General features: G+C 39.1%; 1 protein-coding gene across 4 annotated transcripts in view; it reads right to left on the reverse strand.

Moving 5' to 3' along the window:
* Positions 1-845: 845 nt before the first annotated feature.
* The window catches only part of SEC24A (SEC24 homolog A, COPII component), a 73768-nt gene continuing 49972 nt past the window's right edge, over positions 846-24641 (reverse strand). For all 4 annotated transcript variants that reach the window (XM_037059520.1, XM_037059519.1, XM_037059518.1 and 1 more), the window contains 8 exons: positions 19831-20004; positions 16648-16758; positions 14639-14814; positions 13159-13296; positions 9519-9623; positions 9099-9191; positions 3978-4081; positions 846-3709 (listed from right to left, as the gene is read on the reverse strand). In XM_037059520.1, the coding sequence (XP_036915415.1) occupies positions 3595-3709; positions 3978-4081; positions 9099-9191; positions 9519-9623; positions 13159-13296; positions 14639-14814; positions 16648-16758; positions 19831-20004 (1016 nt within the window). In that variant the 3' untranslated portion in view covers positions 846-3594. The remainder of the gene's footprint in view (positions 3710-3977; positions 4082-9098; positions 9192-9518; positions 9624-13158; positions 13297-14638; positions 14815-16647; positions 16759-19830; positions 20005-24641) is intronic.

Genomic DNA, 24641 nt, shown 5'->3' on the forward strand with positions numbered 1-24641 from the left:
GTAGCAGAAGGACTTAGGTGCACGACCCATGGACCTGAACATGGTGGGGGCATGGCCTGAGGGAGGGGGGGGTGCTGGTTGGAGGAGGGCAAAGGGAAAAGTCAGGACAACTGTGATAACATAATGGAAATATAACTAAAATATTTAAAAAGAAAGTAGCTGAGAATATTCCAGAACTGATGTCGACACAAGGATCACTGAATTAAAGTGTCCTCTGAAAACCAAAGGATAAATAATAAACTCAGACTGGTAAAACTATAGATTATTAAGGATACAAGAAAAATCTTAAAAGCTATCATTATCCTCAAATAAACAACAATTAGACTGACAGTAGGTATTTTGTCAGTAACAACGGGGTCAGGAAGTCAGTGTAGTCCTTAAACATATTTAGAATTAAAATTTCAATCTCGAATTTTAAACCCAGCTAACCTTGAGGAGCACCAAGAATTCACTTTATACCCTCCCAGTGACTTACATTTAAAAGCACCTTCGGTAACAGTTTTCCACGAACGGGGATGCACGGCACAGCGCTACTTGACGACTGGCCAGCCAGTGAAATTACTTCGCCTGACTGCTGTGGCTCGGCCGGTTGGGTGTCATCCCGCAAAGGGAAAGGTCGCCCGTCGGATTCCCGGTCAGAGCGCGTACAAGAGGCAACCAATACATGTTTCTCCCTCACATCAATGTGTCTCTCCCTTCTCTTTCTCCCTCCCTCTCCCTCTGTCTAAAAATAAATAAAATCTTTAAAAAATGATTCATATGACTTTAAACAGCTAGTCACTGTATGTAAACTCTTTCGATTACCTTTATTGAATAGGCAAATTGATTAAATTAGCACAGTTCAAACCATTGTTTGCATGGGTTACAAATGATTTTTTTTTACAGGAATAAAACTGTGAAAATTACAAACTGTAAAAAGGAAGACAAATCTTGTCCCTAACATTTCAGAGGAGCAAGATTTAACACAGCACATTGAAGATCAATACATATTTGGATTTGAGAACAAGAGCTTAATGTTACAATATTATACACTACTTTACAAAATTAAAATTTCTATATAAGGATTATATTTGTAATAGTTAACAAAATCTTGAAATCACATTTGGTGGTCCCCTAGATAATAGCTGTTACGAATCTCTGATTAGAAGAAATAAGTCTTTTATCCTAATTACTGTAAAACAGTCTGTCGGACTCAGTACATTACATTAAAGTAAAACAGTGCCAGCTAAGGTACAGCTTGAGTGACTACTAATATGTCAGACTTACAGAAATGTTATTTTAAAAATCCTAGAAATTAGAAAAATAGAGTGCTTTTTTATGGTAGAACTGCCATACTCTGATTTAAATACCAAGATTGCCCTGGTCTGTTACTTTAGTAGTTGTAGACCTGTAGAAAATTCAAGGATCTTTCATAATTTACAACTACAATAAAAAAAATATGGCATAGTGTAAATTAGTTGCTTTGCATAAAAAAGTAATACAAGATAAGTGCCCTACTGCAAAAAAAATCAAACTAAAAAGCACTTTATTATTGCAAAACATAATTGTTTAATATCAATATTTCCAAAAGGTTCATTTGTTCCCTCATTATCCAGAGAACAAATATTGTGAATCCTAACTGAAGTTAATGGTTTTTAATGACCTGGCTACTCTAAAACTGTTCTAGATTGCACATGTTACACAATATCTAAAATAACTTTTTAAAGTAAGACTTTAAAAGCAAATCTGTGAAACACACTAACAAAGCAGGGAGTAATAACAAGAGCCACACCCTCAAAGGGATGAAGTGAGGCACAGGAAGACCACTGTCCCCAGAAGCACAGACTTTTCCCTCTGGGCTTTCCTCACCACAATTAAGAAAGGATCTACAAATATCAACATTCAAAATTCACATTAAGAAGAGAATTTTAGTTAAGAAACATCAGTGCATAATAATGACTGTTTCTTTAAAAGAGGGGAAATATACATTTTTATTTGCTACAGTGGGAAAACTGCTTCCTAATAACTGAAGCAGCTTTCAAGAATATTTCCAGTTCAATGTACAACTTGCATACTGAAAGTAAATCGTAACACTGCTTAAGGGAGATGATACCTTTATAAAACACAATTCATTATTCTTGTCTGGCTAATAAATAGTAGTGTATACTCTAGTGGGACCTGCTTTTTCCCTATCCCAAACAACTCACTTAAGTCAGCTCATATTGCTGTAAACCTGATAGTTATCATTTCATTGGTGATCATATGAGACCAAGATTGTAAACACATTTTTCTAACCCATGAAAACAAACAAAAATCTTTTCCTCAAGTATTACACATGAACATCTTTAATAAGTTCATACAAGATATAGCTGTGAAAACTGAGCCAAACTCTTTTAAACATATTCCCTCACAGCACTTTAAATATACAGATGTATAATTTACCTATTTGTAAACCTATTTAATGGTTTTGACTATTTTAATGGTTTTGAATATTTAATAATATTTCTCTGGCTGAATCAAAAAAGCAGTCTCTTCTTGAGCATGTTTCGAAATCAAGTTCCTAACTTCCATCTACTGAATTTGTGTAATCTTAATACCCATCAAATCAAACAGCAGCATTCATGCTTTAAGAAGTTTCACTATCCAAGAACAAACACCTTCTGAGTGGCTTTCAATTTCATTATTAAAACTCCTCAGAAAAATGTGACTGATGTATTTTAGACAGCATTTAAGAAAACTTAATTTCTTTCATTCATATTCATTTCACCAATATAACACTTTTATTATATATCACAGAGCAGACAAAAAATACCCACTCAAAGGACCAAGGTAACTAAGGTTTCCCATCTCCCTAATGTCATCGCCAGTCCCAACACAGATAATGCAGACGACTCAGGTTCTTTTCAATTCAGAGTAAGACAGTGTGTCCAAGTCTTTTGCAGTCAAATCAGAAAACCACTGAATTAGTTTTCACATCAAATCAAGGTGATTTTGTTCAAGTACTGAGAATACTGACAAATTTTAAAGCTTGACTGTTATTTCATAATCTTCTTTTCAAGCTAGACCAGAGTTAGTTTACTCTTAGTTCAGTTAACATGATGATCCTTTTTCTTCCTTAGTTAAGAAAAAGACAGGTGTGAGGAAATAGATTCTAGTTCTTCTATATACTATTTACTTCTGACACTTTTTTGAAAGATCATTATCACTTGATTTGTAACTTCCCTGCAACATGTTGTCTTGTGAGGTTTTAAATGCAGCAGCCAAAACTTGAGAAAACAAAAAAGAGAGAGAGAGAAATATACATTTGGAACACAAAAGTCTTTATTTTACAAAATGCTCTTTGCCTCTGCAATATTGTCTCATCTTATTTCAATCCTTAACAACTTAAACATAATTGGCGGCAAAGAAAAAAGGTATCCAATCATATTTAGGTATATTCTGATTTGAAGAGTACAGTATTTCAGAGTTGCATGTTTGATGCTCTGCTGTAGTCCTTTACTTGCTATAGTTTGTTGAAATCACAGTGAGAACATGTAATCATCACATCAGTCCACAAACCTAATAGAATAGGAAGGTATTTCCTTAGAAATAACTAAGCCAAATATCTTCACCTGTTCATTTATTCACTTGCTGTTGTATATGCAAGAGGAATTCATAATATGATAATGCAGATTCTGTTCTGTCTTCCACCATGTTTTGGAGGAAATCTGCTTTCATTGGACTCTCATCCCTTAGGAATAGAAGGAAAATATTTATATACATTAGATAAAATATAATAATAAAATAAACACAGGATTTGTCACAATGCTTTCTGCACACTGTTTACTTACCATGGGATGTAAAGCATAATTCAGTAATGTTTGAAAATTCTTTTAATTTTTTTCTATACTCTTCTAAAGGGTTTACTTAAGCAAGAGATCACATATATCTATGACTCAAAGTAAGTATTTGCAGGGTAAAACACACTGTCACTATTAGCAAATGAAAATTCAACTTACCTTATTACATAAAGTATTGGGAAAAATGGTCTTTGTTCTCTAAGCCAAGAGATGAAAGCTATTGTTCTGGCAGATTCTGGTGTATCAAGTTCCGGAAGGTCTGTCTATTAAACAGAAACCAGCAATAGTCAACTTAACTCTTATCATATGTATCTTCTACAGTAACTCTCAAATTTTGTCATGTACAGTAGTACCCCGTTATCCATGGGCGATGCATTCCAAGACCCCCAGCTGACGTCTGGAATCACGGATAGTACTGAACCCTGTGTTTTTCACACACATACATACATGCCTTTTCATTTAAAGGAGGGAAGCGCTTTACAGCTTGTTTTTGGCATATCCAAATTGCCAGCAGCACTGCTCTTGCACTTTGAGGCCATTAGTAAGTAAAATGATGGGCTCCTTGAAAACAAGCACTCTCACGCCCTGACAGTGGATCTGATAACTGAGACAGCTACCACGTGACTACTGGGCAGGTGGTGCATACACCGTGGATGCGTCGGAAAAGGGATGATTCACATCCCAGGCAATGAAGAGAGATGGTGTGGGATTTTATCATGCAACTCAGGATAGTGTCCAACTTAAAATTTATATATTGTGCCCTGGCTGGTGTGGCTCAGTGGATTGAGTGCCGGCCTGCGAACCAGAGGATCCCAGTTCGATTCCCAGTCAGGGCGCATGCCTGGGTTTCGGGCCAGTTCCTGGCGGGGGACGCTCAGGAGGCAACCATACATTGATACTTCTCTCCCTCTCTCCTTCCCTTCCCCTCAAGATAAATAAATAAAATATTTTTAAAAATTTATATGTTGTTTTAAATTTATTCTGGAATTTCCTGTTCATGTTTTCAGACTGGCTGGCTGTGGGTAACTGAAGCCAAGGAGAGCAAAACCACAGATAAACTACGGATTGTGTATCAGAGCACCGGGGATCTTCCTGAAACTGCAGACAGGGATTCGGGAGGCCGGGGAGGGGCTAGAGGTTCTGCCACCACTACTTTCTAGTAAGAGATGGGCAAACTTCTTGAAGACTCAGCTGGTAAATATTTCAGGCCTGCAGTTCGTTTAGTCTCTGCTGCAACTGCTCAACCCTGCCACTGTTCCACTAAAGTAGCCACAGACAACATACGTGTGACTGAACACACTCTATGTTCCAAGAAAAATTTATTTACATAAACAGGGCCCTGGCTGGGTAGCTCAGTTGGTTAGAGCATCAACCTGAAAGCCAAAGTGTGGCTTCAATCCAAAGCCAGGACACATACAAGAATCAACCACTGAATGCATAAAAAAGTGTAATAACAAACCAAGGTTTCTCTCTCTCTCAAAAATAAATAAATTAAAAAAACAAAAAACAAGTGGCAGGCCCTCCTGGGCATAGATTGCTTAGCCCTGATCTACAAGAAGATCCTACTTCTTTTCATTTTATTATGACATTTAGAACTGGTTCCTTCGGGCGGCTGTCACAAATATGACAATAACTCATCTCCTCATTAAAATGTCCAGTCATTCAGACCACTAGTTTTACTCAAAGCCCAAAGCTCCTGCTAATCCTAGCTATAATCCTGACATATGTTTAAATTTTTTTTAAAGATTTTATTTTTATTTATATTTAGAGAGAGAGGAAGGGAAGGAGAGAAATATTAATATGTGGTTGCCTCTTGTGTGGCTCCAAGTGGGGACTAGGCCTGCAACCCAGGCATATGCCCTGACTGGGAATCGAACCAGAGGCACTTCTATGTTTTAATTTCTTAATTATTTTTTTTTAATTTATTGACTTGAGAAAAAGAGAGAGCACTGACTTATTGTCCCACTTATTTATGCATTCATTGGTTGTTTCTTGTATGTGCCCGGACTGGGCATTAAAGCCGCAACCTTGGCGTACCAGGTTTAATGATTGTTGGTGTTGGTTATGATGCTCTTACCAACTGAGCTATCCAGCCAAAGCCTGACATTTTAAAAAAATATATTTTATTGATTATGCTATTATACTTGTCCCATTTTCCCTCCTTCATTCCCCTCCACCCTGCACACCCCCTCCCACCCACATCCCCCCAACTTTAGTTCATGTCCATTTGTCATAAGTTCTTTAGTTTCTACATTTCTCACACTATACTTGCTCCCCCATGTCTATTTTCTCCCCACCGTCTATGCTACTTATTCTCTGTACCTTCTCCCCTCTTCTCCTCCTCCCACTCCCCTGTTGCTAACCCTCCATGTGATCTCCATTTCTGTGGTTCTGTTCCTCCTCTAGTTGTTTGCTTAGTTTGCTTCTGTTTTTGTTTTAGGTGTGGTTGTTAATAATTGTGAGTTTGCTGTCATTTTACTGTACATGATTTTTATCTTCTTTTTCTTAGATAAGTCCCTTTAACATTTTATACAATAATAGCTTGGTGATGATGAACTCCTTGAACTTGACCTTATCTGAGAAGCACTTTAATTGCCCTTCCATTCTAAATGAAAGCTTTGCTGGATAGAGCAATCTTAGATGTAGGTCCTTGCCTTTCATGACCTGGAATACTTCTTTCCAGCCCCCTCTTGCCTGTAAGGTCTCTTTTGAGAAATCAGCTGACAGTCTGATGGGAACTCCTTTGTAGGTTACTCCTTATCTCTTGCTGCTTCTAGGATTCTCTCCTTCATTCTTATCTTGGCTAATGTAATTATCATGTGCCTTGGAATGTTCCTCCTTGGGTCCAACTTCTTTGGGACTCTCTGAGCTTCCTGGATTTCCTGGAAGTCTATTTCCTTTGCCAGATTGGGGAAGTTCTCCTTTATTATTTGTTCGAATAGGTTTTCCACTTGTTGCTCTTCCTCTTTCCCTTCTGGTACCCCTATAATTCAGATGTTGGAACGTTTAAAGATGTCCTGGAGGTTCCTAAGCCTCTCCTCATTTTTTTGAATTCTTGTTTCTTCATTCTTTTCTGGTTGGTTGTTTGTTTCTTCCTTCTGGTCCACTCTATTGAGTTGAGTCCTAGTTTCTTCCCATAACTATTGGTTCCCTATGCATTTTCCTTCATTTCACTTAGCATTGCCTTCATTTGTTCATCTAATCTGTGACCAAATTCAACCAATTCTGTGAGTATCCTGATCACCAGTGCTTTCAACTGTGCATCTGATAGGTTGGCTATCTCTTTGTCGCTTAGTTGTATTTGCTCTGGAGCTTTGATCTGTTCTTCCATTTGGGCCTTTTTTTTTTTTTTGGTCTTTGTCGTGCCTGTTACTAGTGAGGGGCAGAGCCTTAGGTGTTCACCAGGGCAGGTCAACCCGCATTGCTGATTTGTGATGCTGTATGTGGGGGGCGGGATCAGAGAGGGAACAATGGCACTTGGTCCGCTCTCGTATTTCAGTCCCCTCCCACTTCCCACAAGCAAACTGGGCCCTTCTGGTGCTGGTTCCCAGGTGGGTGGGCTTCTGTACATCTAGGACCCTGTGGGTCTCTCCTATGAACTCTGTTATGATGCTGGGAGCACCTAGAGGTGCTCAACCCCTACAGGTGTTTTCGATCTGTGTTTGAGACTTTACTTCCTGTTGCTCGGACCCTGGGTTATGTGGTCTGTCTTGTCCCCTAGTTTCGCCTGGTTTATCTATGTGTGAATGAGGGCCACCTGGTCAGCCAGCCACCTTGTGTGCCATGCCCTGCTTCACAATCCATCCCCTCGCTGGGTCTGCTCACTGCCATCCCACACCTGGGGTCTGCCAGCTGCCGTCTTGCATGCCCTGGGCCTGTCAGCTGCTGCCTTGTGCGCCTGGTGCCACCGTTTTTATTGCTATGATCCCTCTCTGTCTGACTGCCCAAATCCGCCCCTCCTACTGGTCTGGATGAATGTTTCTATTTTAACTACTTGGTTGTCGGACTTCCATACAGTTCAATTTTCTGTCAGTTCTGGTTGTTATTTTGTTTCTAAATTGTTGTTCTTATTTTCGTTGTGTGAGGAGGCACAGTGTGTCTACCTACACCTCCATCTTGGCTGGAAGTAGCAGCCTGACATTTTTTTTAAGTACAAGAATCTCCTAATGACTTCTATGAATGGAGTTAAGCCCAGAAATATGAAAAAATGCTGACATAAAGCACATACTCCAAAGTTGCTGACAAACTGATAGGAAGTAAAAAAAAAAACAACATTAAATAAGACCATGTTATAATTAATTCTTTTTTTTTCAATTTAAAACTATCCAAATGCCATATAATTTAACAAATGACTTCTCATGGATTATTTCAATTACTCTTCTCTATGCAACAACATTCTTAATTTACAAATGAGACTGTTAGTTACTTGTCCAAGGTCACACAGCTAGTGATAGAGTCCGTTATTACTTTCTTCGATAATCAATAGTGATCCAGCTGACACTGATCACAAGTCATTTGCTTATGTGGCAATTGCCTTAGTTGCCACTCCAAAGCAGCAGTTAAGAGAACCCTGCCAGGCCCTGGCTGGTGTAGCTCAGTGGATTGAGCGCGGGCCTGCGAACCACACGATCGCGGTTCGATTCCCAGTCAGGGCACATGCCTGGGTTGCAGGCCAGTTCCTGGCAGGGGACACACCAGAGGCAACCATACATTGATATTTCTCTCTCTCTCTCCTTCCCTTCCCCTCTAAAGATAAATAAATAAAATCTTTAAAAAAAAAAGAGAGAACCCTGCCAAAGAACAACAGAAGCTCATGCCCAAAACACGCGCAACAAAAACAACAACAACAAAAGCCATGAACTAATGCTAATAGCAGCAAGCTATTTCCTTTTCTTTTTGCCATCAATGAAATCCATGACTTTCTCTGAAGAAATAGTCTACTACCAGACAGATAAGAACAGATAAGTCATCAGGATGACCACTCATAAATTATGTAAATATCTAATCACCGTGTTGTATACCTGAAACTAATACTGTATGTCAACTAGAACTCAAAATTTTTTTAAAATTGAAAAAAGATAAGTCTATGATCAAAATAACCTATAAAATGCCTTCAAAACACAAAATGAGTATTTTCAGTTGAAAGAGAATTCGTGGGAACATTTTCTTTCTTCAAAATACTTTAGTATTATGCTATGATTTCAAAATGGGAAATTTGAGTTTTTTGCCACATCTGAAATGCTCTTTAAGTGCATTACAATTACTCTAAGACGGTCTTACCATAGTATGTGGAATTGATGCATAGCTTTGAACTCCTAGAACTTGGCTGAGAAAATTGTGTCCACAGTTTTTTCCAACCCAAAGCATCAGCACCTGGGGATAGGAAGAGAATCATTTTGAGATGTAGATTAAGAGTGAGTTGTTGACCCACCTTTCCCACTGGTAATGTTTTAAAAGATCAAAATGATTAGTAAGTTTAGTGATAATGTAGAGCCTTCACCTGAACTAATTAATAACTACTATTTACCAAGATGAAACATTTTATGCTTGGTATGAAAGGAGGCTGTGGAGGCAGAAGGTGGCTAATACAGAAGTACACGGACTAAGCAGCATACAACCCACTGAGGGAGAGAAATACCGAGGGCTGCGAAGGTACGGCAGGACGCAGACCTAAGGGTCGGAATCTGACAGGCTACTCACAGAGCCGGCGTCCAGGAGAAAAGCCCCGTCCCTACTCAACTTCTCCACCGAAAGCTGAAGGACAGGCGGCTGAGGTACAGTTCGGTCATTGACGTTGAGTGCTCCCTGAGGAATGAGACAAAAGATTAAAGCGTTTAGATACAGTTGTAATGTGGAGTCACAATTTACCAAAAACTGTTTATGCAAGTATTCATACTTAAGGTGAAGAATATTTATCACTTATTGAAACAAAGCCACTGTGAAACCCCAATAAAGCCAATAGGACAACTTCTGATCTTCTATTACTTTAAAAACTAATACAATAAATGAAATTGGACTTCTAGCTAAGATTGAGGCATAGGTGGAAACGCTGTGCCTCCTTGTATAACCAAGTTTAAAGACAACAAAGTTTTAGTAACAAAAACGCAAGCAAAACACGGAAAATTGAACTGTACAGAAGTCCAACAACAACGAACCATTCAGCTAGACCACTAAGAGGGGCGGAGCCAGTGACTGGCGGAGCCGGGTCACGCAGGAAAAAGTAGCCAGACCAACCCAGGCGAGCAGGCCGTGGTTGGCATATCCCAGGTATGAGGTGGCAACGGGCAGACCCAGTGGGGGCGCAAGGTGGCTGGCTGACCATGGCCACACATTCACACTCAGATAAACCAGGCAAAGGATGGAGCAGTGAGACAGACTGTGCAGGTTAGGGTCCCAGTGATGGAAATTAAAGCCTAAAAGCACCAATTGGAAAAATTTTCAGGGTCGAGGTGCCAGGAGAAGTTCCCAGGCTCACAGAGAATTTGTTGGAGAGACCCACGGGGTCCTGGAGGGTGCACAGGCCCACACACCCGGGAGCTGGCACCAGGGGTGCCCAGTTTTCTTGCAGGAAGCAGCAGAGGGGACCAAAATCCGAGAGCGGAACAAACACCATTACCCCTCTATGACCCCACCCCCACATACAGCGTCACAACCCAGGGACTGGGTCACCCCACCTTGGTGAACACCTAAGGCTCCGCCCCTCACTAATAACAGGCACGACAAAGACCAAAACATTATGGCTCAAGAAGAACAGCTCAAAGCCCCAGAGCCAATAATTCTAAGCGACCAAGAGATGGCTAACCTATCAGATGCACAGTTCAAAATACTGGTGATCAGGATGCTCACAGAATTGGTTGATTTTAGTCACAAATTAGAGGAACAGATGAAGGCTAAACTAATTGAAACAAAAATGCAGAGGAAACCAATAGCGATGGAAAGGAAACTGGGATTCAAATCAAGGGAGTGGACCAAAAGGGAGAAAAAAATGACCAAACAGAAAAGAATGAATAAACAAAAGTTCAAAAAAATGAGGAGAGGCTTAGGAACCTCCAGGACATCTTTAAACATTCCAACATCTGAATTATAGGGGTACCAGAAGGGGAAGAGGAACAGCCACAAGTGGAAAACTTATTTGAACAAATAATAAAGGAGAACTTCCCCAGTCTGGCAAAGGCAATAGACTTCCAGGAAATCCAGGAAGCTCAGAGAGTTCCAAAGAAGTTGGACCCAAGAGGGAACACACCAAGGCACATCAGAATTACATTAGCCAAGATTAAAATGAAGGAGAGAATCCTAGAAGCAGCACAAGATAAGGGGACAGTCACCTACAAAGGAGTTCCCATCAGACTGTCAGCTGATTTCTCAAAAGAGACCTTACAGGCAAGAGGGGGCTGGAAAGAAGTATTCCAAGTCATGAAATCCAAAGACCTCCATCCAAGATTGCTCTATCTAGCAAAGCTCTCATTTAGAATGGAAGGGCAGATAAAGTGCTTCTCAGATAAGGTCAAGTTCAAGGAGTTCATCATCACCAAGGCCTTATTATATGAAATGTTAGAAGGACTTACCTAAGAAAAAGAAGATAAAAAAATATGAACAGTGAAAGGACAGCAAACTCACAGTTATTAACAACCACACCTAAAACAAAAGCAAACTAAGAGGACAGCTAGATCAGGAGCGGAACCATAGAAATGGAGATCACATGGAGGGTTAGCAACAGGGGAGTGGGAGGAGGAGAAGGGGGAGAAAGCACAGAGAATAAGTAGCATAGATGGTAGGTAGAAAATAGGGGGAGGGCAAGAATAGTATGGGAAATATAGAAACTAAAGAACTTGTGATACATGGACATAAACTAAAGGGGGGGAATGGTGGGGGAAGGGGTGTGCAGGGTGGAGGGGAATGAAAGGGGGGAAATGGAACAACTGTAATGGCATAATCAATAAAATATATTAAAAATAAAAAAATTTAAAAAATAAATGAAATCGGTATCCATATATCCTGAACAGACAAATGATTCGTGAGATTCACATAGAGCCTGGAATTTAGTTAATGAGCATGGCTGGTGGCCTGGCCTGGGGATGTGCATGTCTGGCAGGAAGATAAGAGCATAATACAAACAAGAGTTTAATAGTTTATTATTTATTGAGGCCAAAAATGGAAGTTTCTCATTTATAAGTGAGTATAATACTGTTATCTAAAAACACACATGCACCTTTAAATATTCATAACTATCTGTTTGTAAGACCTCTGGCTGCAGGATGTTTGGGGAGCAGGAGAGACTGTAAACCAACCAGAAATTCCCCCTAGAGGTTTTCTAATATGAACTAAGAAAAGAGAGCCTTTTCCTTCTCTGGTGGTAAAGAAGGGAAGGCATCAGTGGCTGTTTTCTAGTCTTGTAGAGAAGACTGATCTGAAAGAACGAGGCATCGCAGAGTCTGAACCAGAGCCAACCCTGAGACCAGCTCCGCCCTGCCCGCCCCTGCGGTTGGTGGCTGAGCGCCGCCATCTACTTTCCTCCCTAGGCCCTTGTCCTGACACACACAGGCTGACATGCTAATGGTGCTTGTCTCTGAATGCAGCTAATGGGTGTTTTTCTCCTCCTTCCTTCTGGTGGCTTCCATATGATAGACATAGAATACATTACATTTATATTTTTATGTGAATTTGTCATTTTAATGTGAAAAAACATACACCTAACTATTTGAACTTGTCAAACACAGGATTAATCTTGAGTTATTATTTTTGTAATAGAAACAGTGTTTTTAACAGTTCTCATTTGCTAAAAGTTACCACAAGTTTCATAGACAAGTTTTCCCTTCTATATGCAAGATATCTTAAATTCTTTAAATTTTGAAAGGTTTTAACAAAAATATCACTTGCAACATCCTAATTTGATCACAATTTTAGAAAGAAAAATTATGATTCAACATTTTTGTGCTTGGGATTTTAACTCAGGTAAATTTCCTATTGTGGACAAATAATGTTACAACTTAGATAAAAATTTTTCTTTAATTTAAGAACACCGTTACACTGAACATTGACCTGGGGTGTTTAGATGTATTTGGATTCTCAGGATGCTCCTTTCAGATCAATCTGTTGAAAGAAATGAATCCTAGGTTGCTCTGGTCAATCTGACAATCTCTTTATTTATTTAGATCTGCTCTAGAAATAAATAAAGGCACCATTTTCAGAACTTCCCCAAAACCAAAATTTCTTTCCATAGACCTAGTAAAGGAATAAAATAAAAACCTTAAAAACACTTTGCTCATTTTTGCATAGGACTGAATATAACTAGGTACATAAACCTTCAAGTACAGGTCATTAAAAGACTAATTAATCTTACCTCATCTGAAAGATTGTCGACTCTGTACAGACTGGGGTGAGTGGTCAGCATAAGGTAAACCAAGGGCTGGTTTTTCACTTGACACATGGCAAAAATGCGTTCATCTAGACGTGTATTTGTCCCAGTCCGGAATGATTTCTATAACAAAAAAACAACCCAACCAAAAAAAAAGGTATTTAAAAAATACTTGTAAAACTTCACAAATATCAGTTGTTAAAAAAATATCTTCAGACAAAATCAGCAAATTTGCTGTTAGTTATTCTTTGAGATATATCTTTTAAGAAGTGGCACACAGGTACTAAACGGGGGGTTTATCCCCATCTAAAAGTCTTGAGAAATTAGTGACCGAACACGGCAGTCATTCTATCTCTCTGGCGTGTGTTTCCTCATCAGTGAAACAGATCTAAACACTCTCTCTACCATGTAGTGATAGTGATATAAAAACAAACACCAGAAGAAGGATAACGTTACACTACAGACGACAAACTAAACACACCTATGAGAAAATAAAATAAAATAAATAATGTATGAAGAACCAAAGATCTAAGTGGTCTGCAAACGCAGGGTGAAGGTTAATGGTGGTTAACTACCCTGGTTTCTCTCACAGTTAGAGAAATTAAACAATGCACAAAGTTTACATACAAACCAGGGAAAATAATAATACACATAAGAACTGTTACTCATCAGAATAAAATTAAATAGGTAATTGTAAGTTTTAATTGATATATTAGCTTCATGGAGAATAATGAAGTTCTTTTTGTTAAATATTTTATTTTTTAGAGAAAAGGAAAGAGAGGGAGAGAAACATATATGTGCGGGAGAAACACTGATCTGTTGCCTCTTGCATGCCCACGACTGCGGACCTGGTCCATAACCCAGGCATGAGCCCTACGTGGGCATCAAACCGCCGTCTTTCAGTTTACGGAACGGCACCCAACCCACTGAGCCACACCAGGCAGGGCAGAGAATAATGAAGTTCTGAGGTAAGGTTTGAAGCATTCCTAGTGATGGAAAGGAATAAAAAGAGGCAGCAAGATAACAGTAATGAAATTATACCTTAAAACAAGCACATTAACTATGAATAAAGGGAGACTTTAAAAGGGTTTTAAGATATTTTCAATTGGTATGTGGATAGTCACTAACAAAGAAGAAAGAGTACTGCAGAAAATGGAAGAAGGAAAGTTTCATTTATACATTCAGGAAATATTTACTTAGTGTCTACCATGTACTAGGAACTGTTCTAGGTGCTGGAACAAAGTGATGAGTGAAGAAGATAAAAACCCTGTGCTCATGGACAAAAACCCTAGTAAGGGAGAAGTAACAAAAAGTGTGGTGTCAGGTGTTAGTAAGTGTCAGGGTCCTCGCCCTCAGAAAACTTAGCTGGCAAAAAGTTATATGTGCAATGTTTACGGGGCTCAGATGAAAATATTTTGCCTTTTGACATTTTCACTGTGTTAATTTCTGGTTTTGATTCTCTTACCTGTTTAAGGAGCGCCAACACAAAGAGTGGAAAAAGCCGCAAAGAAAAAGGAACCATGAGCCCCGGCTGCTGGCTACTGAGGACCGAAGAACGGAAGGCTGAGAGGGAGTCTATGACGGCGTTCACAAGGGCATCCCGCGCATCACTCAGACTGGCGGTCATGGACCTGTCCACAGCTAGCAGACAGGACAGGAACGAGAGAAAAATAAAATAGATGTTTAACTCCCCCACAGAACAGAAAAACCAGTTTTCAGTTATACAAATTCTCTCTCCAATTTATCATGTATGCAAGGAGCCAAACATAGCAGTGAAAAGCAGATTCTTCGGACAATCCAACCAATGGCTGTGGAAAAGCTGCTCTGCTATTTCCTCGCTGTATGACGACTTGGTAAGTAACTTAACCTTCATAAGCCTCAGTTGTCTTATCTGTAAAGTAGGAAACTGCACTTCATAGATTCTAAGATGTTATTAATTGTAATCCACTATTTTATTGGATATACCACTGAGAAAGAAAAACTCTGCAATTAAATATACATGCATTTTTATTTTTTACTTCTTCTTCTTCTTATTTTGAGAGACAGAGCAACATCAACTCGTTGTCCCCACTTCCCCACGCACGAATTCATTCATCCTTGTATGTGCCCTGACCCAGGATCAGAACCACAGCCTTGGCATGTTGGGACGACGCTCCAACCAACCGACCCACCCAGCCAGCACTAAACATACATGCCTTTTTAATAGAGAATTTTTCTTATATTTACTGAAAGAACTCTTCAAGGATTAATTATGTTCATCATCCATCATGCTATTCTGTATATAGTCATTCTGCACACTCACAAGTTTTTTCAACACTAAAAACACTACACTTGTTTTGAAAACCTCTCAAACTACTACTAAACTCAATTCATGTGACCCCAAAACTATACCCAATCAGGTGATGCTACAAACCGCTATGACCAAGTCTGTACACAGGCAGGAGAAAGGAAGAGCACTGCTGCCTAGTCAACAATAACTCTAAGACTTCGTCCATTTAAGACAACCTGATTTTGATAAAATGTGAAAAATGTGCATGTTGGAATCAACCAAATTTAGTAACAGTGAAGAAAACTGTTATAAATTTTTTTTAAAAAATCCATAATACTGTCTGATAATATATTATAGTTGTTGGTGATAATAATAAAGATACTTAAAATGATAATACTGTTACCAAAAAGTATTAGGTTAAAAAATAAATGCAGTGACTCTCAAATTCCTTCAGTCACAATCTCTAACTTTTAAATACATGAGAATACTAATGAGGGTTTGGACCCTTTACCAGGCTCCACTAAAGAAAAATTTTCCCAGTAAGAAATGAAAAAAAAAGGGGGGTAAATATCCCAATTATATGCAGATTGAAGTTTGAAGCAAATGCATTCACTGACTTGCCTGAAGGAGAAAAAGAGCAAGAACTACAATGATGTGAAATGCTATGTGTATGAGAAAGGGACTAAAAAAAAAAGAGTCAGGAAGGCAACCACTGTGAAGATATGAACACATTTTCTGAGGACCCACAGGGTCTGGCCACAGCTGCACACTCGCAGGTGAAAGTGGTGGGTGTGCAGCCCGGGTGCCACGGCTCTGGGCTGGTGACCTTCGCAGTGCTGTCTCTGTAACCTCAGTTACGGGGCTCATTAAAAAGCTACTGACTGCCAATACCAGATATGATGTGAAAAATGGTTGCTTGAAGTCCACAGTAGGCAGATTATGAGGCAGAAAGCAGTTCAGTGTGGCCTAAGGCTGATGGGGGAAGGAGGAGGAGGTGGGCTGTCAATGGACATGAGGCTCTGGGGGGTGACAGAAATATTTTTAAATTAGATTGAGGTGATGGCCACACAACTCTGTAAACATACTAAAAACAATGAATTTGTACATTTAAAATGGGTTAAGTGACAAAGTACGTAAATTATATCCTAATAAAGCTGGTTAAAGTCACCTGCAAAATATTCACAATAGGTGATAACAGTTCTTACCCATATTGGCCAATAACCCTGAAATTGCTTGAACGTCAGCTCCAAGAAAGACCTCGTTCAGAGTTGACACCACCGGCAGACACAGAGTGTGAACACGGATTCTCCTTTCACCTTTGGGGAAACACAGAAGTGATGGGAAGACAGCTGTATTTAAAAAGTTTGCATTAAAGTCATTTCTTTTTGATTCAAAACCAAATAGGGATAGATAGTAAGTACAGAGTACCAAAACTTTAATGTGAAAGCTAAAGTTTAATTTCTATTTACTGTGAAATTCTTTTGTTTAATGTATTGCTGAAAAGCCAACAGAGATGGTATTCAAATGATGGTAACATACTAGCTCTAAAAAATCTTTTCTGAACTTTTTTGTTAATTTATCTACTTTATAATAAAAATTGAGTGTGTGTATATCTACATACACACACACAGAGATACAAATATATATGAAAACCCTAATCCAAAATGTGTTCTGTGTCTTTTTTGGTTGTTGTTTTATTTATTTTTAGAGAGCGAGAGAAATATCAACTTGTTGTTCCACTTTATGCATTCATTGGTAGATTCTTTTTTTTTAAGATTTTATTTATTTATTTTTTTACCTGGCTGGTATAGCTCAGTGGATTGAGCACGGGCCTATGAACCAAATATTTTATTTATTTATTTTTAGAGAGAGGGGAAAGGAAGGAGAAAGAGCAGGAGAGAAACATCAATGTGTGGTTGCCTCTTGCCTCACTGGGGACCTGGCCAACAACCCAGGCCTGTGCCCTAACTGGGAATCGAACTAGTGACCCTTTGGTTCACAGGGCAGCACTCAACCACTGAGCCACACCAGCCAGGGCCATTGATAGATTGTTGTATGTGCCCTGACTGGGAATTGAAACCGAAACCTTGGCATTATCAGGACGATGCTTTAACCAACTGAACTACCCGGCCAGGGCCTTGAATCTGTCTTTTTTTTTTTTTTTTTAATGTATTGATTTCGGGGAGAGAGAGAGAAAGACTGATTTGCTGTTCCACTTATGTATGCATTCATTGGTTGATTCTTGTATGTTCCTTGACCGGGGAACAAACCTGCAAATTTGGCTTATCAAGGCAATGCTCTAATCAACTGAGCTACCTGGCCAAGACTTGAGTCTGTGTTTTGATATTCAAAGTCCAGAAATAAATCTTATACTTTCCTCTTTTTAAAAAAAAATATTTTATTTATTTATTTTTAGAGAGAGGGGAAGGGAAGGAGAAAGAGCGGGAGAGAAACGTCAATGTGTGGTTGCCTCTCATGTGTCCCCTACTGGGGACCTGGCCTGCAACCCAGGCATGTGCCTTACTGGGAATCGAACCGGCGACCCTTTGCCTCACAGGCCCATGCTCAATCCACTGAGCTATATTACTTTCCTCTTTAATCACAGAAAAAAAATTAAAAATCGACTAACAGTCATAATACTTTCTCTCTGGCAATTTAACCACAACAAAAATCAATAAATTTAAGAAACAAAAATGAAAAACTTTTGACAACCATCAAATATAAAACATTATGTTAACCTTTTAAAAATTCCTGATCAGCAAGACCTTGAACACCAGAGAAAAGAACAAAAACCTAGAGATTAAAATTAAAACCTAAGACTAATGAAAATACACATATGAGAAACTCATATAAATTACTTTTAAAGAGAAGAAATGTCTGCATAAAAGGGTAACACTGTTTAGAGCGCCTATTCTAGATAAAGGCCAAAGTGAAATGCACACTTGAGGGGACTACAAATTAGTAAAATCTTTCTGAACAGCCATCAGACAATACCAAGATTTTTTTAGACAGTTCATCTCCACATTCTATATTTCCAATTCTGGGAGTCCATCTTAGGGAAATTATTACAAATGACAGATCTGTGTACATGCATATAAATTATAATCACATTTTCATAAAACAACCTAAGCTTCTAATAGTAAGCATATGAAAATATACCCAACAGTAGTTATTAGGGAAACACAAAATAAAACCAAAAGAGATATTATACTTCATTAAAATGATTAAAAACAAAAACTGCAAATGAAAAAAAAACACAACAAAAAAAACCAAACCAAAAGAAAACCTAAACACTGAAACCAGCAAACCTGCGTCCTGGTGAGGACGCAGAGCAGCTGCAGCCCTCAGGCTGCTGGTGGGAATGCACAGTGGTGCAGCTACTTTGGAATTAGTTTGGCAGGTTCTCAAAGAGTTAAACAAATACTTAACATACAACCCAGCAATCTGTCTCCTAGCTATTTAGCCAAGTGAAATAAAAACTTACTATGCTCACACAAAATCTGTACATATATATTTAGAGGAGCTACATTTAAAATTGCCAAAAACTCGAAACATCCGAAATGGACCTCAACTGGAAAGTGAACAAACTGGCCACAATGGAAAACTCCTTAGGAATAACAAGGACCAAACTGCTAGTTGGTGAACAACACAGATGAACCTTGGATGCACTATGCTAAGTGAACGAAGCTAGGTACAAAAAAACGCCTGCTGAAGGACTCCATTCGTACGACATTCTTGCAAAGACCAAACTAGGGAGTCAGAAAACTGATCAATGGTTGCCAGGAGTTGCGGATGGGAGAGAGGCTGACTATGAAAACACGAGAAGGGGTGTGTGACTTCCTCATAAATTCTGGAGAATCAATAGGCAGAAAAGGGACTGGGATGTTCTCCTGTCATATAATAATCACATCAAGAGACAAAATCTATCTTTTATATTTATGGCGTGTAGTGGGGATGTAAATGTGAGTAGACAGAGCATAAAAACACTCCTGAAACTTTAAGGAGGTGAAACAGTAGGTGAGAGTGGTAAATCTTTAAAATAAAAAATTAAATTTAGCCAACCTTCACATCATTTTTAGGACAAAACACATTAACCTGCTTTCTAGTTCTCCTTACTTAATAACATATATAACACTATATAACTATATATATATATATCACTAATATATATAACACTATATATATATATAACACTATATAACATACTATTATCTCCAAAGAAGAGAGAGTTTACCACAAGCCATAGAATACATGACCAAATCAAAAAACTTATCTCTATCACATTGTTCTTAGGGTGAACAATGCTGGACTGTACACTTAAAAATTTGTTGAGAAGGTAGATCTCATGTTAGGTGTGTTTCGCTACAATGAAAAACCCAACAACGCACCTTTGCTGGACGTGTATAAGAGCGCCGACTGAAAGGAAACCAACTGAGTGTCCGCAAGGCTCTCTTCCACAGACATCTGCACCGCATACCCGGCATCAGGGTTTACGTTGGGCAAAGAGAGTAAGTCTGTTGACCGAACAAAGAAGTTCCCGTGGAAAGTGTGAATGGAAAGACCTAGGAGAAAAGAATTTATCAAAATGATTTATATACACTTGGATATTTATATTTTACTTTTGTCACTTATCAAACAGGCAGACAGTAAATAAAAAAGTTTAGATGTGATACTGTGGTTTATAATAAAAAATAGGTATTTGGTCTTTGCCCATTTGTGGCACAGAGCTCCTAAAACCCTTAGAATTTCCCGAGTAACGAGAGTCATGAAGGTATTTTTTGCTATGTTAATGAGGTGACGTTTAGAAAGCACCTAGATTATCTAAGGTTGGGGGCTGGTTGCCAGAGGAACCCACTATGTGATCAGAGGGTCGGAACTCTCAGTGGGCCCCCTTCACTCAACACACATCGAAGGGAGGGCAAAGAGGCTGGAGGTTAAATCAGTCACCAACAGTAATTTTCCAGCAAATTAATGGAACCCAAGTAGGGGTTCATTGGAACTGCCAATCTATTATTACCAGACAATCAGAAGCACAGGCAGCAACCTGGACTCAAAATTAGCTTCTGAAGTGTATGTGCGCATTTGGGTGAGGGAGTTCGAGAGCCTTAACCTGCGGGATCTGATGCTATTTCCAGGGAGATGGTGTCAGAACTGAGGCCATTGCTTGGTGGTATGGGAAAAAGCAACCCACACATTGGAACAGGGAGCAGAATGGCATTAGGAATACACAGTATTTAGTGAGGATGAGGGAAAGGTAAGAGATATCTTCTCAAATGAAGGCAAGGATTCAAATTTTCAAAAAACTTTTTAGAAGGGTAAGGTGGCAATATCTACCAAAATTCAAAATGAATACTTACTTTAACCCTAGTAATTCCATACCTAAGAATTTATCCTAAAGATACACTCATTCAAGTGCCAAATTATTTATTAAAAATAATTAAGCAGTCCTATTTTTAGATTATAATAAAAAAATCAGAAACATCCTCAGTGCCAATCAGTAGTAAAGTATTAAGCTGTGATTTGTACATTCTACTGAATACTAGTAGAAATTTAACAAAATGAGAGAAATCTATATAAATGAGTATTAATGGATCTTCAAGATTTGCTGAAAACATGAACAATGTCACATAAAAATCAGGAGTGATATCTCAGGAATAAGAGGTCCCAGCCCCACACCAGGCCGCCCAGCCCAGGGTTCCAGCGCCAGGAATGTGAGTCTACATAAATCCTGGCTTAAACACTAGTGGGGAATGAGGCTCTAGAAGATAGAAATTTCTGGAATCTCAGGCAGTTCCTCTTAAAGGGCCCACACACAGACTTACTTAGACCCATTCCCTCTGAGTGCCAGCAGACTGAAAGACATCAGAGACACATGGGGAAGGAACTGAATGGTCCAGCATCAGATCAAGAGTTGGGGGGGCAGCTTTCTCCCAGACAGAAGTGCTGGCAGAGGCCATTGTTCCTTTTCTGAGCCCCGCCACTACAGAGCCACAGAGCTGGTGGGTGGGCACCATATCTGAGATTCCGCCAAATTAGTTAACACTATTTGCCTCATGCTGATGATTCTCTGAGGCCCTGCTCCACCCAACTTCAAGGCCCAGCAGAGCTGTTTTCTGTGGCAGGCATGTGCCCAGAGAGTCCCAAACAACTCACCCCAAGACACATCATTATTAAAATGCCAAGGTTAAAAACAAGAAGAGAATCTTAAAAGCAGCAAGAAAAAAGCAGTTAGTTACCTACAAGGGAGTACCCCTAAGGCTGTCAGCTGGTTTCTCAAAAGAAACTTTACAGGCTAGAAGAGATTGGCAAGAAATATTCAAAGTCATGAAAAACAGGGACCTACAGCCAAGATTGCTATCACCAAAGAGCAGTTAAAGAACTTGCCAGACAAGAAAAAGCTAAAGGAGTACATGAACACAAAACCAGCATTATATGAAATTTTAAAGGATCCTCTTTAAGAAGATCATCAAAAATACGAACAATAAAATGGCAACAAATACATATCTATCAACAATTGAATCTTAAAAACAAAATAAACAACAAGCAGAAGAGAAACAGAATCATAGATGCATTTTGATGGCCGCCAGATGGGAGGGGGCTGGGGGAATAGGCGATAGAGGTGAAGGGATTAAGTATAAACTGGTAGTCACAGAACAGCCATGGGGATATAAAGTACAGCACAGGGAACGGAGTAGCCAAAGAAAATGTACGCATGACCAATGGACACGGACAGTGGTATGGGGACTGCCTGAGGGAGTGGTGTTGGGGGAACGCTGAGTGGAGGGTGACAAAGGGGGAAAAATTGGGACAATTGTAATAGCACAAATAATAAAATACAATTAAAAAAAGAAAAGTGATAAACGTGATGCAACATATTAACAAAACGAAAAAAGCCACATGATCATCTCAAAAGAAAGTACGTACACACACAAGCTAATGCAGGAGGACCTCAGCTTTATCAATGACGCTATTACTCTACAAAAGGAAGTTACTACTTTTCACAAGAACAGATGTGCAAGATGGAAGCATGGGTAAGTAAGTATACCTTGCCTCTTCATACAACCACAGCAAAAATTACAATTAGACTACATACCAAACATCACCCAGAATCACCAGAATATCGAGCCGTATGGAAGTCTGACAACCAAGGAATTAAAGAAGCTACTACATTCATCCAGATGGGTAGGAGGGGCCAAGACGAGGAACACGCAGTCACACACCTACGTAAGGTATGTAAATATTGGGAGGGATACCTTGGGAATGAGAGACCCCAGTCCCACACCAGAGCACCCAGCCCGGGATTCCAGCCCCAGGCAGATAAGCTCCCGTAACTTCTGCTGTGGGGGTTGGGGCAGCAGAAGAAACTGCAGGATTCTCAGGAGTCTCCTCTTAAGGGGGCCTCAACAGACTTAAGACTTATGCAGAGTCACTGCCTTTGGGCTTTAGCACCACAGCAGCAACTGGCAGGGCACCAAGAGCATATGGGGAGAAACTGAAGTGACTGGCATCAGGGAGTGAGCTGGGAGATATCTTTCTCCTGGGCAACATTTCAGAGGCCAGGCAGCAGCAAGGTCCCCTCTGTGAGCCCTCCCCCACACAGACCCACAGAGCAGTGACACAGGTTGCTCCACCTGGGTGATTCCCTAAGGCTCTACCTTATCAACTTACTGGAGTGCTTTCTACAATAGGGAGTCAAAGCAGCTCCACCTAATACACAGAAACAAACACAGGGAAGCTACCAAAAATGAGGAGACAATGAAATATGGCCCAAATAGAAAAAAGGCAAAACCTAATAAGCAAGTGACCACAAAGATGTATTAAATTAAGCACTCTAGCAAGAAGGCAAACAGTTGGCATGCTGGCCTGCTCTCAAGCTCTTTATGCAAAATTAAGTACATGTAAAATAGCTTATGTCCTACAAATAGAAAAAGTTTTAAAAGCACCCTTAGGATATATATTTCCAGGACTGTATAGCCAGTACCTGTAGAAATAAATCATTTTTGAGATCCATCAATCTTGAATGAATGGAATACAACAAATGGGCCCTTTAAAACATAAACACTAAAAACTATCAAATTATTAAACAAGTTCAGCAAGGCTGCAGGACATGAAATCAGTATACTATTAATACTTTATAGAAAGTATTAATTTTCTTTATATAAAGTAGCAATGAAATTTTTAAAATAATGCCATTTATAATACCATCAAAAATATTTAGGAATAAATTTAAAGAAATGTAAAACTTATACACCAAAAACTATGAAACACTGTTGAAAGAAATTAAAGAAGACACAGATAAATGGAAAGACATACCACAGCTGTGAATGGGAAGACTTAATACTGTTAAGATGGCAACATTCCCCAAATGGATCTACCTATTAAATGCAATCCCTATCAAAATCCCAGCTAGCTATTTTGCAGAAATTGACAAACTGAACCTAAAATTAATATGGAAATACAAGAGACCCAGAATACCATAACAATCTTGGAAAAATTACAAAGCTGGCAACTCATACTTCCTAATTTGAAACTGACTAGAAAGCTACAATAATTGAGACAGTTTGAAATTGGGTATGAACAGGCATATAAATTTAAAAAATAAACGTCAGAACCCAGAAATAAACCCTCATATTTATGATCAACTGAATTCAACAAGGGGACAGGGGTCACAAGATAATTCAATGTGGGGAAAAATAGTCTTTTCAATAAATGATACTACAAGAATCATATATTCACATGCAAAAGAATGAAGTCAAATACCTACCTCAAATGAAATACAAACATTAATCCAAAGTAGCCCTGACTGGTGCAACTCAGGGGATTGAGTGCCAACCTGAAAACCAAAGGGTCATTGGTTCTATTCCCAATTGGGGCATATGACTGGGTTTAGGACTAGGTCCCCAGTTGGGGATGTGTGAGAGGCAACCACACTTTGACGTTTCTCTCACTCTCTTTGTCCCTCCCTTTCCCTCTCTCTCTCTCTTAGAAAAAAATTAACCCAAAGTAAATCAAAGATTCAGAATATAAGAAGTATAACTATAAAGCTCTTAGGAGACAACAAAAGTATAAAATGTCTGTGATCTTGGATTTAGCAGTGTTTAATGCTATAACACCAAAAACATAAACAGAAAAAGAAAAATATTGATGGGCATCAAATTAAAAGCAATTGTACTGCAAAGAATACCATTAAGAAAGTGAA

The sequence above is a fragment of the Sturnira hondurensis genome, unplaced genomic scaffold, assembly GCF_014824575.4.
Source record: "Sturnira hondurensis isolate 20B ecotype Veracruz unplaced genomic scaffold, ASM1482457v3 Scaffold0011178, whole genome shotgun sequence".
NCBI lineage: Eukaryota > Metazoa > Chordata > Mammalia > Chiroptera > Phyllostomidae > Sturnira > Sturnira hondurensis.